Below are 17,498 nucleotides of genomic sequence, written 5' to 3'. Positions count from 1 at the left end.
TATACTAACAATGGGTCAAATTACTGTGTATATTGTGGAAAGGTTCACTTATATATCCTCTGTAGTTCCACTCAGCTCTACAGGATATTTTAGCATCTTTCAGCTCCTTGCTCCCCGCAGCTTTAATGTTTTGATTCAGTCTAATCACTCGTCAGCGTTCCATTTGTGGCAGGCAGCTTTTTGTCTGCAACAAAGCTCTAATAACCCACCACCTGCCCAGCAACAAACAGCAGACAGACAAAGTTAGCCACTAGCCAATGAACTCAGTGGAACATTTAGCAGCAAAAGAGAGAAATATTGTTCACACTTGCATTTGCAGGGTGGTCTCAAACACAATGCTCACTCAATGCTAATGTTGCCGCGTGTTTATCTGGATGCGTAAATTAGTTTGCTAACAAGTTTGCCGTATCAACTTCAAAGATGATAACGTCAGTGTTTGAAGCTTGTTTCCGCTGCCCCCAAGTGGCCAGAAAGTCAGTTAACGCAGCGTTCAAGTGATTTAATATTCTATAAAGTTGGGCCACATGCCAGAGCCAGACCTTTCTCTTTGAAGCAGAGGGCAAGATATCCTGACTTTTAAACATTGGATCCTACACTTCCCATAATGCAACTCAACAGCGTCTTCCGTTAGACACTCCTTCCTGAACTGGTAAATGCTGATGTCTTTAAAACGTCATGACCCCAGTGTTTAACATCCAAACCCAAGCCCAATGACATCACATGGGTGATTTTTAAGTTTACTGTTTTCACAGGCTGAGTGGAACTCCATGTGACTCGTACACTGACTTTGACATGTAAAATAGGTGGAGAGCCGCTTTAGCCGAATTCTCAGTCAATTTTTGTTTTAAAACGTGAACTACTTTAACGTCAGGTCGGGAAAACAAGACAGAACAATGCGTCGCTCTTCGCACTCCAATAAGCTCCTGCTGTTACTGTCGATTGTTGCCACTCACTGCTGTGCTTTGTGTCGCGGCAAAAACACATCCTACGTGATCACGGCCTGAGAGGAGCACTGAGCAGCACCAGCTGTAGAAGGCAGCAGACCTAAAGCACTGCTCCACCTGCAAGAGCAATCATCGAGAAAATACATGTTTGATTCTCTTTCAGGAAACTTTACAAGAACACTGTGTAGATTATTGCTTTAGAAGTGTGTTTACTCGGACGTGACCGTTGCTCTTTGTTTGCCCCTCACATAGAGACCGCCCAGCAGTCTCTTGCTCTCCAATGCCAGTTTTCAGTCCAGGTGGGTGGCAGCTTGGGGCAGGTGGGATTAGTTAAAGTTGCGTTCGCTGGCGTATCGCCGTGCTCGCGTAACGCCCGGGGGGAGGCTCCTCCTGCGTTATGGCGTTGAGGTGATGCCCCGCCCTCCGCTCCGCAGCCCTCAGCCTCTCCTGCAGCTCCTGCGCCTCCTGCTCGGCCTTGCGCGTGGCCTTGCGGGCGTTCCTCAGGGAACGCTTCACCTTGCGGACGCGCTCCTTCAGCTGCCGGTTCCTCCTCTCCGCCGCGGCCAGGCGCTCCTGCAGCTTGCGGCCCCGCTCCTCCTCCTCGAACAGTGCAGCCTGCACCGAGGAGCACAGCAGCTGGGGAGGGAAAGCGGTGCTGTTAACGTAGCATACATGACGGGTTGTTTTCTCAACAGGCAAACCAAACTGTCGTAAAGCACCAGTTGCCGTCTCGTCAGCTGGGTGTGTGGTGTGGGAGCGCTGGTGATGTGATTTTCCCAGCAGCCTCTCTGAGAAAATGAAAAAAATCTTTTTTTTCTTTGATCTCCACAGAGCTGTTATTTCTCCCTTGCAAAGCCCAACACACTTGGGAGGAGGGAGGATGGGGAAATAAAGCGGAGGTCCTGACCCTCGTCATTTACATTTATCCACACAGGCTCCCTAAGTACCAGGGCAAAAACACGAGAGGACGATGTGTGCTGTTTGTGTGCGTCTGTGTAACATAAATGCATCACCTCGTGGACCTCCCGTCCCTCCCTAACAATGCGAGGGTCACGTACTTTGATGTTTCAGGGGCCTTCACTTTCCATCTCACTGGTAGACAGAGCTGACCTCCACCGGCAGGGTTAACGAGAGTGAGCGCTCTCGCAGCCACAGTGGCGAATGCATGTGTGTTCATTTACGACTGCACTCTGTCAGAGGAACATACAAACACGGTCACATGCTGTCAGAAGAGCTGTTCACACCAGCCTCGGATGGCTACAGATGCCCACAATTTGTGCCACAATAATTTATGGTCTCAGTCGTTATTTTCACATATTCTAAGGCGTGTCTTGGCGCCATGATTTTATCACAGTAAGACAGTTTGACATTTTAGGATAGGATGGATATCACTCTTGTATGCGTGCATTAGGTACGGAGCTAACATGTTGTTAGCTTAGCCTCAAGACTGGAAACGTGGAAACCGCTAGGCTGGCTCTGTCCAAAGTTAAAAAAAAGATCCACCTACCAGCACCTTTTAAAGCACATTAGCATGTTAGATTCTGTTTGTTTAATCTGTTCCCAAACTGAAGCTTCCTTTTCTTTATATTCTTTGTAATTTGGGTGAACTGAGCCTTTAAGGGAAGCCTCCTTCTTCCCATTCCTCCAAACAAAAGTGAAATCCATATTACATAACATCGGTCATTTTTTTTTGTACAGTTTGAACCCATTCTCATACTCATAGGAAGGCTCTCAGTGGGACACCCCCATCACACACACATGCACACACAAACATACACCACCTGTCAAAACATCCGGGTGTTACCTGCCTGCTGTTTAGGCATCATCTGTATAAACAGTATTTAGAGGACATGTGAAGACGCACACATGCATGTACAAAATGTTCTCAAGTTCAACCACAGAGACTCTTGTGTCTCTTTTGTCCGAAACTCCATCAGGGCTGCAGAATGTCAGAATTAAGGAGCAGCGATCATCACGTATTCAGAATCCACTAATATGCATTTAAAGCTGCACTAAACAGTATTCTTACACTAACAGTGGAATCAAAAGGAGTGGCTGAACCCGCAGATTATTATCACCAAACGTTGCAGTTTTCCCTCTCTGCTGCGTTTTATCATCTTTCAGATCCTTGTTTTGGTTTTAGGGGCAGCAACTTTACTGTTTTGGTTGAGTCTCACCGCTCTCATTGTGGTTTCCAGCCCCAGCAGAAAGTTGTTTGTTAAAATGTTCTGTTAAAGCCGCTGTACGCTACATGCTCAGCACCAAACGGCAGGCAGACACAGTTCGCAACTAGCTGGTGAACACAGTGGCACAGAGACAGATATTTCCCTCAGAGGTTGGTAGAGACCAAAAACAGAGCAAAAAGGCGAGTAAATAATGGACTTTTGGACATTTGTCAGGTGGCCAGAAACACAACTCCATGTGGCCAAAAAAATCTATTAATGCAGCTTTAAGCAACTGTTTATCTTTCTCCTGTGATGTCAGGAGTAGATGTGTTTTGGCAATTTCAGCTTCTTCATGCTCACTGACCAATCACATGAGGGATGCATGATGTCACTTCATGGCAGTGGCCTTAACGTCACTGAGGGTGTTTCAATACTTTTGACTGCGACACCTTGAAGGTTGGAGCTTTTGCACAATGCTTCTCAGATGTTGTTCTGGACCAGACTGCACACCGTCCTGCATGTACATCAATCAGACTGACTGAGAAAGACAGAAAGACGACAGGGTCAGTGAAAGAGGGAAAAGGAGAGCTTTGAAGGGACTGAGAGACCTGCCTTTGTGTGTGTGTGTGTGTGTGTGTGTGTTTGTGTGTGTCTGGCCTGACCTGACTGCTCTTTTATTTCTGCAGACTTTTGAGTCCTCTTTCTAACTTTATATAGAGACTCAGCATGAGTCCCCCCTACTACCCAGAACCCCCCACACACACACGCATTTAGTGTCTTTAGAGCTTCACTATTGACGTCAAAGAGACAAGCCAGGGTTTCTCCTCTTCTCCTGAGGGTTTATTTAGCTGTGTGTGTGTGTGTGTGTGTGTGTGTGTGTGTGTGTGTGTGTGTGTGTGTGTGTGTGTGTGTGTGTGTGTGTGTGTGTGTGTGTGTGTGTGTGGGATAGGTAGAAAACAGAGACAATAAGACAGAAAGAGAGAGTGAGAGATGAAGAGATAAAAAGAACAAAAGGGAGACAGAGAGAGAAAGAAAAACAAAGAGGAGACAGAGAAAGGGGGAGACAGACAGGACACCACACACACACACACACACACACACACTCACACACACACACACACACACACACAGTTTGAAACTGTATTCATCCTGAGCTTTCACTACTGAGTGAAACAGGCAAACTGGGTTGTCTTCCTTTCATCCCTCTGAGCGTCCACATAAAATGTTAATGAGAGTCAGAAAACGTGTTAAAGGTGTTTACATGACAGTTAAAACTGGAGTGTTCCCTCGCTGCCGTTATAATCAAATCATTAGAGTGCATGTAAACATGGAAAAGTGCTGATTAGCAAGTATTTGGGGAATGCATCTCTATCTCACCGTGGCCTATCAAGTGAAGGCTAATGGGCCCAAAAGAAACTCTGAAAAGAGACGTAGGATATCTTTCAGGAAAAAAAAGAAATAAACGTGCATTGCAGCAGTTTCTACCTCTGGTTCATGCTGCTCTGAGTGCTGCTGATAAGAGGAGGCTTTGAACAAAAGCTAATTGAAGGTTCTGGCAGAAAAGTGGAGGAAGTCTCTTTTCTATCCTTCTGGAGGGGCGTCTGGTTCCCACGAGACTAAAACCAGAATCAAACCACCTCCCAACTACAGGGATGTTTTGTATTTTAACTCCAGCTGAAGAGAGTGATGCAGCCCAGGGAGACACTGTCAAGATGCTTTGGACAAATAATTCCAGAGAGCGAAATTAGAAACGGGATCTTGTTCTTCGTGGTTGGTTTTGATTTCTCTTCATTCGCAGCCCAAGCGAAACAGACGGCAAGACAGAGAGGAAGGGTACAGAGAGACCTCAAACTCCTCCATAAATTCCCGGAGCTAAACACCTGTTTTGTCCGACTCTGCCTGAGGGTCGCGGCCTCTACATGCGAGCGCTCGTCCTCTAAATGAGCAGCGTCTTTAACCCCCTGCCTCACTGACCTTTGACCATATAGCCCAGACCCTGAAGGCCAAACCCGAAGAGAGAGGACGAGGAGGAACACTGCACCTCTCTCTGATTTAGCTCTGCAGTTTTGGCTGCCGACAATAAAAACAAATGCCATAAATCCATTTAGGAAACAATTAACCACGTCTTTCTCTACGTATGCTGCAGACAGTGTTCAGGTCAGTCACGAACGAGCTGCTTCTTTATACGTTACTGTTCCTGGATTTTAAGTTCAAAACTTGAGACGTGAAAGCAAAAGTTTTTCTCAAGCTTTTAAGTGGTCAAGTCAAGTCTGTTAGGAGTCTCTCTAAAGTCATGTTTCAAACCCTCATTTCTGTGATTGAACTCTGACCCCAGTCAAAATCTACTAGAAGGACACTGTGCCACCAAGTGAAAGCCTCCTCAGCATCTAAACCCCTCTCCTTGTATCCTCTCAAAAAACGAGGGCAAAGATTTGTGTAGTTCCGAGTTCTGTCTTGTCTGCAGTGCGACCGGCTCAACTCACTCAGAGCAGGCGTGATAATAAATGACTGAATCACAGCAGCAGACTTTTCCTCCTCTGTTGACAGGGTTTCGGCTTATCTCTGGTCCCGGGTCAGCAGGCTACGTTGCTTCATACTGACAGACTGACACACTTTCAAACTGCTGCCTGTCAAAAATGTGGATCTCTGCTATTTGACCTTTGACCTCTGCCTAAAGACCCAGATGGACGGACTTCGACCAATCAGTGACTGCTTTCATCTTCACCTGGCTGGGTGATATTATCACATGCGACCAACCACACGATGAGAATTTATAATCACTTCTTTTATTTGTATTTTCTATTCTTTTGAATGTGTGTGTGTGTGTGTGTGTGTGTCAGAGTCAGAGGGTAGTTAGACTGTGTTTCCACTGATCCTTACCACATTCCTGTCAGCAGAGTCACAACTCAACTCAGGATTAGGTGTCCACACACACACACTCACACACACACACACACACACACACACACACAAACCAAGACCTCACTCTGCTGTGTCACGTTTCTTCCAACACACACTGCACTGCAAAAAACAAACCAAAACACCCTAACTGTAGTTGTTAGCCCCCCCCCCCCCCCCCCCCCCCCCCCTCCACCTCCAGTTCCTTGCACCCTGCTGTGTGTCTGGACTGTTAATCTGTTATCTCCATGGTAACGAGATGGTGTCGGGTTTGTTTACATCATCTGCAAACACCAAAGAAGCTGACCAGACTGAAGAAGTAGACATTTTTAACCTTATTCTTCTCAGAAGGTAATGAGGTTGTACAAGGAGATGGAAATCTGGCCAACCCGTTAGAGTCATTTTTTGATTTCAAGGAAGCAACAGGCATTACTCAGGCAACCGACTATCCAATCAAGCTGCATGGAAGTCCTCAGGGTTACTATTTGGGGTTTGACGTCGTACTAGACATGAAAAGGGTGTGTTTTGATGCCTTACCCTGCTGTCCTCCTGGGTGTCCCACTCGGGGCTGAAGGTGTGGAAAGGCTGGCTCCCTTGGGTGCAGTTGGAGAACTGGAAGAGGCTGGAGAACGTGCGCCTGTTCTCGGATGTGTCGGGGAAGATGGCGTCCTGGAAGTTGACGCCATGGGGGAGGATGTTATAGTTCTCATCCATCCTGCAGACGAGATAAACAGGAAAACTGTGAGGAGAAGCCTGACGCTCCTGCAGGAATTAGTGGCTTGTACAGTAGCTGTAGTTCTGAATGTGCATGATGCATTTCATAGGTTGGAAATGCATCATATTTAATGAGCCTGTAGTTTGCTTTGCAGGTACAATCTTTCCTTGTTATATATATTATATTTAAATACAGTTGTCTTCTTTACACCTCTGACTGTAGATCAGTTTGCTCCAAAACAAACAAAACACAAAGCTGTTAGTTTAAAGTTGCTAGTGTCTGTTGGAACTGTTTGGATAAATGTGTCCGGGCCTTGCACCTCACCTGAGGAAGAAGAAATAGGAGTAGTTCTCCATCACGGTGTGGGACTGGCAGGACAGGTACCCCAGTCCGGTCAGGTTGAGTCTCGATCCGGTGGGCACCTCCAGCATGCTGCCCCAGGCCTGGTCGCACAGTAACTCCACCTCCGCGGAGTACAGCAGCCCTTCCTCCGCGCCCTCGTACCCGTACCCGAACCCGAAGGGCAGCGAGTTGTACAGGCCGCCCGCCCCGCCGCCCAGGGGCTCCCGGTGGATCGCCAGGACCCGGGCGTACACGATGATCTCCGCCAGCTCCGCCCGGCAGCCCTCGCTCAGCGGCCGCCACTCGGAGGGGAGCTGGCACCCGTGCGTAAAAGTGCCCAGGTGCGCAAAAACGCCGAGCGCCGCGAGGAGGAGAGCCGTGGAAAACATCCCGAAGAGCCCGAGTCCGGGTTACGAGCTTGAATGTGATTTTCCTATTCGATCAAAATGGACAGTTTTGTGCTGGAGGTCAGTCCCCTCAAGCTTCCAGGTTGTTAAAAGTACAAAAAAAGGTTCCGTTTAAAGAAGTAAACACTTGTGATGGTTACCTGGACGCCTGGGGATGCTCTGCCAAGTAACTTTTACACTTTTACTTTTCTTTACCCCACTGTGCTTTTGCCCGTGAACTAAACTTGCAGATCTTCTCACCTCCCGACTCCTCCCGAGAACTGGACAGTCAGATCAGTTTGCAGAAACTTCCACTACCCCAACCTGCTGCTGTGCTCCAAGTGTTTCCATCTCTTCTGCCTGCCGTGGGGGCGACAAGCTTCACCAGAGCGCACGGGTGCTGCGTTCATGGACTGATGTGACGCTCCGACACTTGACCTTTCTCTGTTTTCTGGTTGGTGCCCTCAAGTGCTACTTTGTCAGAAAATATGAATGAGGTCGATAAAGATTTGAAACCTGTTCAACACAATTATGCCTTTAACATTGTATGGTAAATATTTACAGTACCAACCTATTAATAGAGTAATAGAGGCCATTCTGGCAAACCACAAGCAGTATATATGTTTATTTTGTTATCATAGATTGCTAGATTTTTCACCATGCTGACAGAGTAAAGGTCATCATCGAAATGAACTCGGAAACTCTGCTTTTGGATGCAATTCTTGAGAAATTTCCATTTTTCCGACGTATTTGAATGCATCCAAGTCCCAGTAAAGTGGTCTCTGTTGGAGAGCTTGCCCAGGAGGTCTCTAGGGGCTTCCCTGAAGAGGTTCCAGGTGAAGAATCTGGATACATTTCACAGTGACATCGCTGACTGACAACAGCAGTCTGCAGTAGAAGACATAAGATGGGCCTAAAGTTAATGAGAGTCATTGTCTCCTCTATCACTCCTGTAAATATCCCGTATCCAGCTCTACTGGCTGCTTCATCTACAAACCATGATGTGTAGGTAGCCTACTGTATGGGTCTATCCATAAAACACAAAAAAGCAGACAGTCTGGCCACAAAGTGCACATATGTCATGCCACACTGTCATTAGGATCATATTTAGGATATATTTGCTACTCAGGCAATTTCGATTTATTTATTTATTTATTTATTTTTACAGCTGATGTGATTTTCTTTGCTTAGACAACACTGACATCTAACGGACACTGACATGAACAGCATGCATTATTCTTTTTATATGCTGTGATAGATGATCTGCATAGATAACAAATGCCGTCATATTTAACCACTTTTTAAACAAGTTTGGACTAAAGCAAAAACAAAATGTATTGTATCTTACTGGCTTATTGTATCACATTAATATTCTACAATGACCTTGATGTGTTTTTTATAAAACAACATCACATTTCAAACATGTTTATCTAACTCTATTTTTATAAATTAGTCATAACCCAAACGTGGCTGTCTGAGCAGGTTAGGGAATCTCCAGTCTTTCCTTTCCCCGTCTTCAACGTGCAAGGTGACTCCTGCAGGGGATTCCCGCCCTCAGCTGTCAGGCCTTCACTGACGCGTGAACCATGCGGATGGACGTGTCCACGCGGCGTCTCAGTCCGCGCGCTGCTGCAGTGTACACTCAGATCTACTCGCCGCTCTGTGACGTCACTTCGAGGAAATGAAAACCGTCGCGTTAGCCACACGAGTCAAGGCTGCGACAGTTAGGCCTGTGGGGACAGGAAGGAATGCAAAGGAGCTTTCAACATAAAAGCTTTAACTTGACGACGATTGAATAAGTTGGCCGTGAAGTTTGAACATAGGTTGGCAATATCAATATATTTATATAAGATAAGTAGGATAGTAGTAGTAGTAGTAGGATAAGTAGGCCTAAACAAATGATGACAAGAATTGCTTATGGAATATGAAAATGTATTTAATATCCGATTTAATAATGAGGTAGGCTATATACAGCATATAACTGATTCTGACATATTGATGTACTATAGCCTAATTTAGTCCATATTGCAAGTGATTGCTGATATATATGCTTTTACATACATACACATATGATGGAAAATAATGTTCTGGTTGAAGTTAACAAAAATGCAACGTCAACATTAACAATAGTTTCTCCTTCAACTTTGATCACATATAGATTGTAGGCAATTGTTTGCCTAAATTTGTGGTTTAGTGAGGTGAATTGAATAACCAACAATCAAAACACGTAATGGAATCATTAGATTAAATGCAACAGAGTGAATTATGACAGAAACACACATTAAAAGATTGTTATTATTATATAACTGGCTAAATTGTATCAGATTGAAGTTGTTCGTTTCACTAATTGCATTTTCCTTGTTTCTGTGTATTGTCTGATAGTGACACAATTTCATTATTAACATGGACTATAAATTATACATTTATAAAAAATAAAAAAAATACATTACAGGCCAATTAAAAAAAACTTAAAATGGTATCTTTAATGGAATTACTTCTGAAAAAGACCTTTTTAAAACAGAATAGAAATTACTGGCAAAAGGTTATTCTCAATTCGTGGACCAAACAAAAGATGTTGCAAAAGGGCCATTTTAATTTGAAAACACGTACCGGAAGCTAGTTGTTTCTGCGCGTGACTAGACGTTGCTACAGACTGGAAGCAGCAGTGTAAGGCTGATCCACACACTTTGCCTCCTCTTCGGGCTGTTTCTGTGTGTCTTTGGGGTGAACGCCCGGGCTGTGTTGAGTTCAGGAGCAGGGAGCAGGTGAGCGCAAACATTGAGACCTTTTTGTTGCAGCGTTTGATGTGACGCAGTTCAGGTTGAACCACGTCCGTGTTGTGTAAGAGACTGGTAACTTTTCAGTGTTTACCAAGAGTCGGACACCCGATGTAGGCCTACCTGAGGAAAGTGAAAATGAAATTATACGACCACTTATTGAGAAAATGTATAAACAGTTTCACAGAGCGACAGTGCGTCTGCCGTATTCAGTGGTAGTTTTAAAGTAGCTAAAGTAGCATTTGTCCCACTGGTATTCACCGAAGTAAGTTACATTTCAACCGTGATATGTGCCGATAAAAAAAAAGATTGTAGTTGTTTATTTGTGAATATTTTGTCATTCGGTAAGTTACTGTGTGAGGGGAGAAGCAGGCCACAGCGTGTATACCACACTGTCCTCTTGTTATCATAATGTAATGTAATTATCATGTGACCTGGCTGGGTGCTGCTCCTCATGCAGAAGCACTGAGTCACTTGGTGATGTCAACAAGACTGAGGCGGGTGAAAGGAGATTTCATTCAAAATACTCAATAGTCACATTGTGTGGTGTTGTTAAAATGTCCCATAAAATGGGAGCAATTTTAACAATTGAAAGTAAGGTGTGTGCAACATAAATTCATTTGCCAGTCGAAGCATTCATTTTAAGCTCTGCAATGGCCTTAAAGCCACTCTGTAGAATTTTAAAATTAGAACTTTTGCGCCCTCCAGTGGTAGAACCAAAACGACGCTGGTGCAGACCTCAGTGTGCGCTGTCGCTCATCATTTCTGCTACTGCACTCCACTGTACCTCGATGATTACTGTGATGTTAGAACTATAATATTCATTTTCGAAGTAGGCGCAAGATCAAAATATAATGTCATTGGATGTGTTTTAATTTTAGAAGTATTTACATATATCTGTTTCATATAGTAACAGAACTATAACTAGCAATATATACAAAATGACAAAAAAATTGGTAAGCAGCTTCCACACGTGTGTCTTACTGTCTCTGTCCTCTCAGCGCCATGGCGTCTGGAGGCCCCATGATGAACGGCGACATCTCTCGCTCTCCCGGTCAGTCCGGCACGCTGGAGGAAACCCTGGAGCAGATGAACATCCTGATCCAGGAGAACCGAGACCTGAAAGGTGAGAGCAGGGTGTGTGGTAGGACTGTCAGATCGAGGGTTGAATGGGATATATTTACAGTATTTATTGGAGCTTTTAATTTGTTGTTGTTGCTCTACTCAACAACAAAGAAGTCTGTCCCAGCCCTCCTTAGTATTCTTATCAGTTCTGGCCAAAGTGTCTAGGGTCAAAGGTCAGCAGACGTCGTGTTCCTGACGGCTCATGTCAGGGTGGAGTTTCAGAGTTGTAGTGTGCCAGACCAGCTGGAGCAGTGTGTGGAGAATGGTCCAAAAGGCATGATAGCTACTGAAAGGGTCATAATGATGTACAATGTGCATTTATTCTCTCACCCAGAGGCCCTGCGTCAGACCAACCTGACGATGAAGGAGCGCTTCGAGGGTCTGTCTGTATGGCGGGAGAAGCAGCGGGAGGAGCGGGACTTCCTGGAGAGCAGGCTGGAAGAGGCTCGGGGACACATGGAGGCGCTGACCTTCCAAAACCGGGAGCTGAGCAAGAAGCTGGAGGTGGACGGGAGGACAGGGGGAGCCCTGGGAGACTTGCTGGTGAATACTTTTTTTAAATGATGTTCGTTATATTACATTTACATTAACTACTAGATTTAAGTTTCTGTCAAACTGCATTGTGACCAAATGAACAACAACAACAATAACTGACCACTTGATATTCTGCGTTGTTGACGTGCGATGTCATCTCCAGGCATCCAATCAGAGTGCAGAGCTGGATGCCCTGCGTGCCCAGGTTGCTCGCCTGCAGGCAGAGAAGAACGACCTGGTGGCCATGAACTCTGAGCTGCAGCTGAAGGCAGACCAGGACTCGCGCGACGAATCCTTCATTGAGGTCATCAGGGTCTCGGTGAAGAGCAACCCGCACCCTCACACGCACACACACACACACACACACACACACATACACACACACACACACATACACAATCTACACAAAAGGTCTCCAGCCCACCAACCATGCTGTTTTAGACGACCAGAGCAGATTAGATTAGATCAGATCTAACCTGCGTGATTTTCCTCTCAGGATGGAGGCGTCGACGGCCTGAACAATGTGTGCGGTGCGGAGCGCAGCAGACGTCCGGACCTGAGCATGACGGCATCCCGGCTAGACAGTGAGGAGGCGACCGTCAGCCAGCTCCTCCAGTCATTGAGGAACGAGGCGCAGCGGGCAGAGCGGCTGCAGGCCGAGCTGCACTCCTCAGCTGTCAGGTAGAGGACAGCAGCTTCAAGGAACAGTTGGCCACTAAATAATCTCATCGTGACTGCTGGTTGTAAATTGGTTGTTGGAAGGTTTAAATGTCAGGAAATGAATGCCATGTTTCTGTTGCTTACAGTGATCACAGTGCTGTTTTTGCTCTTCACTCACTCGTTTTTTAATTTGTTGTTAAACGCAATGTTTGTATCTAATTTCACCTCTTGAAATGTGATATCTGACTTATTTTCTAACCGTTTGAAACAAATTGTCCAACAGAATAAGAGAGCTGGAGGAGAGGAAGAGTAATGTAGATGAGTCAACACAGACCATCCAAGCAGAGACCAAGGAGGATTCTGGGAAAGAGGAAAAGGTATTTTACTCAGTAGTGAAAGTACTAAAACTAGCAGCAGCAGGAAACATATTAGGTGAGTGGATTCATGAAGACTCTATAATAATGTATAATGTATGGAATAATGTAATTAGGGCCTGAAAATAACATTTCCCGTCACATTTAAAGAACCTCAGTATGAAGTCTCATCTCTTTGGGCTGTTCTTGATCTACAGCGTTATAATTACCTGGCAGAGGTCCACTGATGTTTGTAATGTTTCCTCATCCTAATGTCTGTGTGTCATCATGCAAATATTTCAGGCAGCATCTGAGGTGGAGAATCTGAAGTCTCAGATGATGACGCTGTTCAAAGAACTGCAGCAGGCGCAGAGCAAGCTGGATGAAGCAGAAGGCATGAAGAAGAACCTGCAGGACAGGTTAGGCCCCCACACACACACACACACACACACTATTGAATCTTAACATGCAAACCATTTAGTGGCGGGGCCGACAAAAATGATAACATGGCAACCCATAATGTGCACCAACGATTGAGGCCACCGTTATGTGTTTTATTCCTCCAGATGTCGGGAGGTGGAGCAGGACGTTGCCACTCTGAGGGCCCAGCTGGTGGAGAAACAGGCTGTTCAGTCGGAGAACGACCGGCTGAAGCTGCAGCTGGACAGCATGCAGTCCCAGAACCAGATGGAGCAGAGGAAGGCTGGGGAGGAGAGGTCGGAGGCCACACGCACACACACACACACACACACACACACACACACACACACACACACACACACATACTGACTGATCACGTGTTCATTTGAATCTCAACTGTGTTTACTCGCCATAAAAAAATCTAAACCCCTTTGAATTGCTTTTTATACAGTAATAACTGTAGTTTACATACTCCAGTCTTTTTCCCAGTAGTGAATAGCCTTTTTTGGACACACACACACACACACACACACACACACTGAGTCACCAGTAACTCCCTTGCCTCCTCCCTCACAGGAACAACCTAGCCCAGCTGAAGGATGCCTACACCAAGCTGTTTGAAGACTACAATGAACTCAAAGAGGAGAAGAAGAAGAGAGAGGTCAATTTGTGTAGCAGGATGAGGAGTCAGTTTTAAGAGTATTAACAATTAGAGATGAGTGTTTGACCTTTGCCCTCCGGTCCTGCAGTCTCAGCTGGTGCAGAGGGAGGTGGCGGACCAGCTGCAGGATCGGCTGACTGCCGCCGAAGAGGCCCTGGCTGATAAACAGAGCAAGATTGATCACATGAAGCAGGAGATCTTCCAGAAGGAGAAGGAGCTGGAGACCATCTCTGTCTTCCAGGCTCAGGTCAGTGGGTGGAAAATTGTTTTGACACCTGCTTCGTCAATTGATTTCTTACAGTTGGTATTGGAACCCACAGTATCAGGAGTCCACATGACAGCATGGCTCCCTTCAGTGTCCTGGCGGTCATCGTGCTTTTTGCTGTACTCTCTGTGCAGGCAGAGGTCTACTCCTCTGACTTCTTCGCAGAGCGAGCAGCGAGGGAGAAGCTCCACGAGGAGAGGGAGCGTCTGGCTGCTCAGCTGGAGTACGTAAAGAAGCAGAACACCCACATGCAGGAGGAGATGGACTCCCTGTGCCGGTATGGAATCAAACAGGAGACTCAAGTTTACACCTGTAGTTTAGCTCAGTTGGTCTGAGGAAAACAAAGACACAGTACATTGTTATATGGCCTGACGGGTAAGTCCTTCATTGGACAGACAAAACAAAACACACCACAGTTCATGATAAGCAGTGGCCATGCGTGGGATTTGAACATTTCTTAATTTTTGTGACTCCTAGTGGTGATACCACAAAGACACTATGGCAGACGGCGATATATGAGGAAAATACTAGAAAATACAGTCTACAAGATGACTGAGACGTTGACACATTAGTGCAACATCCTGACCTGGACTGTCTGGATCCCTTTCATGGTGGGGACCCAGTTGTCTTTTCTGCAACCATTTTTTCTGTGTTTCTCCTCAGGCTGTCTCTTAACGAGATGCAGAGGAGACATATGTCAATGGGAGCAAATCCACACGGAGCCGGCCCTACTCTGGTTGGAAGAGGTACATATGCCTTTTTTTAATGTCCTGAGTGTAGCCTTCCAGGCATATTGTGTTCTGGCGATTGATAACATTCTCATGTCTGTCGGCTAAATCTGAGGCTAGAGCCAGGAGACAGTTAGCTTAGCCTAGCATGCAAAGACTGGAAGCAGGAGGAAACAGCTCGCTGGAACTATTTCTTGGCTGGGCCGGGGACTTCCTGGAGTCTGAGCCGGTGACTTCCTGGAGTCTGAGCCGGTGACTTCCTGGAGTCTGAGCCGGTGACTTCCTGTAGTCTTCTTGTCACTGTGGAGGTTGCTGACAAGGGTTCTACACAGGCAAAGTCAGGACGGCAAGCCTCGGAAGTCACTGGCCCTGCCAAGAAATATTTCCAGCACGTAACGATGCGTTAAACCACACATTTTTTGTCTTTGTGTTTCAGTTCTTGTATGGATTAAACAAGCATGATATAACATGCTAATTAGTGAGCTTTAGACGTGCTGGTAAACAAGAGATTTTTCTTTCTTGCGTTTTGACAGAACCAGGCTAGCTGTTTCCAGTCTTTATGCTAAGCTAACCGGCTGACTCTCGGCGAGAAAGCAAATTAACGTATTTCTGAATATGTAGAAACTACTCATTTAACCTACCTTTCACCATCTTTACAGTAAAAACAGTTACAGTTGGGACATACAACACTGTCTGGGAGGAAGAGCAGGATTGACGGCTTAGCTCGGTGTAACAGGAACATCTGTCCAGCATGTTCAGGTTGTGATCAGTGTCTCTTGACTCTCAGGTTCTGACTGGCAGCATCAGGGGAATATTCCCGAACACGCCTGTCCCAAGTGCAACGAGATCCTGCCGGACGTGGACTCACTGCAGATCCACATCATGGACTGCATCATCTAGACCTCCATCACTGCAAGAATCCACGACAACACCGGCTACATCAGCACCTTAATCTGAGTCTTCCTCTGTTTTTACCTGTACCTCTTCTTGGATCCCTGAGACGACACACCATAGCTCCATGAGAAACTCGGTCAAGTTCATTCTAAGACGGGAACGCTTTATTGAGGGTTCTTACACAAGAGAGGGAAGTCTGAAAAGAGTCGGTCCTCTGTAGTTTGTTCAGTTTGATTTGTTAAATTGCATTAAAAGATTTGGAATAGAACGGGACAAATATTGTGGGACATGCTTTCTTGCAGGTTTTGGGCGCATGTCATCTGGCACATAGTCTGGAATATCAAAACAAAACAATTGCACAAACACTGATAAGATTTCAGTTTGGCGCTCTCTGCCAGTCATGCACACGTTAAGTGAGTTGAGACTTTACAAGTTGCTTTGGTTTACCAAGTATTTGTTTGTTGACTGCTTTTTATTTTGAAGTTTTTGAAGGTTTCCTTCTTTCATATTTTTTGCTTGGTTATGACTGGGTTGTTGGTGTTGGTGGAAAGAGGAGCAGGCACCATGTAGGCACTTTAATATATAAGATATACATTTTACATTTTATTTTGACTCTGTAGATAATACATGGTAATTAGAAGGTAATATATTTAACTTGTTAATCAACCTATCACTCTAAGTGACTGCCCTTGTAAGTGTATGTGCAGGAGGCTCCAACACACTGCTGACTCTGTGGTCTGTAGCTGATAAAGGCCTTCTGATTCCATGTTGTAATTCTGTCAATAAAATGACCTGCACATTTCTGTCTGGTTTTAGTCATCTTGTGATATAAAAGAAAACCTGGAGGATAATTTCCAGACTGGCATTTCAGTATCTTCATACCACCATACGTGAAATGCACTCGGTCATCACTGATACCTGGACTGGTGGTCCTGCAGAACTTCTTATTCTTGCACTTGAGTGGAAACTGTAAGGAAGATGACCTGCGGGTGCTCGTCTGTATAGCCTGAGGATGGTGTCAACGCTTGTCTCATTTGACACATCTGTGAATGTATTCTCCATCTTTGCTGTAGTCTTGAAGAAAATGATCCCACTTCACAACAGTAGGAACTGTGTCTGCGTTTTCCTCTTCTTCCATCCAGGCAAAGAGCAACAGTTTGACATGGACACAAAGTTTTCCTCTGAGGCCTTGAGAGGATGTTGTCCATACAACTGATACATAGTTGCTTTAGAGCATGAAACTTATTATGCAATCCAAGTGGTGCTATTCAGTGTGCAATTTGTTTTTTATTATTGTACAGTGTGTGGGTTCAGAATCAGAATCAGAAATACTTTATTGATCCCCGGGGGGGGAATTGTTACTAGATTTCAAATGGAACAGTAAATCTACTCATTTGAATGCATTATGCATATACGTACTTTCATACGTTATATTCCGCTTTGAAGATTCCTCTTTTTAAAAACATGTTCAACCCTACATATTCCAAATAATTTGGATGTTTGTGTGATATGGGATACTCTGAAGCAAAATGAGAAGTAACGCAGTAATCGCTTCTCCGTTGATTACAAAAATAGATATTTCAGGTGTCCATCTTCAATTGTATCAGGGAGTCAGTAGTCTAATTAATCAA

At 45.3% G+C, this 17,498-nt stretch overlaps 2 protein-coding genes across 2 annotated transcripts; one reads left to right on the top strand and one right to left on the bottom strand.

Moving 5' to 3' along the window:
- Positions 1 to 1,274: 1,274 nt before the first annotated feature.
- Positions 1,275 to 7,453, bottom strand: ccdc3a (coiled-coil domain containing 3a). Its single transcript, XM_070929265.1, has 3 exons — positions 7,047 to 7,453; positions 6,545 to 6,722; positions 1,275 to 1,580 (listed from the first exon to the last, which is right to left on the bottom strand). The coding sequence occupies exons 1-3, from the start codon at positions 7,451 to 7,453 to the stop codon at positions 1,275 to 1,277; spliced, it is 891 nt and encodes a 296-aa protein (XP_070785366.1).
- A 2,644-nt stretch (positions 7,454 to 10,097) lies between these two features.
- Positions 10,098 to 16,670, top strand: optn (optineurin). The gene is made up of 13 exons (XM_070928859.1): positions 10,098 to 10,215; positions 11,229 to 11,353; positions 11,687 to 11,895; positions 12,050 to 12,205; positions 12,383 to 12,567; positions 12,830 to 12,923; positions 13,203 to 13,318; positions 13,466 to 13,615; positions 13,896 to 13,980; positions 14,069 to 14,227; positions 14,380 to 14,522; positions 14,909 to 14,991; positions 15,761 to 16,670. Exons 2-13 carry the CDS (start codon positions 11,233 to 11,235, stop codon positions 15,871 to 15,873), a joined length of 1,614 nt encoding a protein of 537 aa, XP_070784960.1. The 5' UTR covers positions 10,098 to 10,215; positions 11,229 to 11,232; the 3' UTR covers positions 15,874 to 16,670.
- The last annotated feature ends 828 nt before the right edge of the window (positions 16,671 to 17,498 follow it).

This window comes from Enoplosus armatus, chromosome 22 (assembly GCF_043641665.1).
Source record: "Enoplosus armatus isolate fEnoArm2 chromosome 22, fEnoArm2.hap1, whole genome shotgun sequence".
Lineage (NCBI taxonomy): Eukaryota > Metazoa > Chordata > Actinopteri > Centrarchiformes > Enoplosidae > Enoplosus > Enoplosus armatus.
The sequence above is the reverse complement of the archived record's forward strand: the minus strand, read 5'-3'. Positions and strand labels throughout refer to the sequence as shown.

Coding starts and splice junctions, on each gene's coding strand:
- ccdc3a (XM_070929265.1), bottom strand. CDS start 7,453: ATGTTTTCCACGGCTCTCCTCCTCGCGGCGCTCGGCGTTTTTGCGCAC. Junction 6,723..7,046: donor TCCTATTTCTTCTTCCTCAG/GTGAGGTGCAAG, acceptor TCTCGTCTGCAG/GATGGATGAGAACTATAACA. Junction 1,581..6,544: donor ACACCCAGGAGGACAGCAGG/GTAAGGCATCAA, acceptor TTCCCTCCCCAG/CTGCTGTGCTCCTCGGTGCA.
- optn (XM_070928859.1), top strand. CDS start 11,233: ATGGCGTCTGGAGGCCCCATGATGAACGGCGACATCTCTCGCTCTCCC. Junction 14,228..14,379: donor TCTCTGTCTTCCAGGCTCAG/GTCAGTGGGTGG, acceptor CTCTCTGTGCAG/GCAGAGGTCTACTCCTCTGA. Junction 14,523..14,908: donor GAGATGGACTCCCTGTGCCG/GTATGGAATCAA, acceptor GTTTCTCCTCAG/GCTGTCTCTTAACGAGATGC.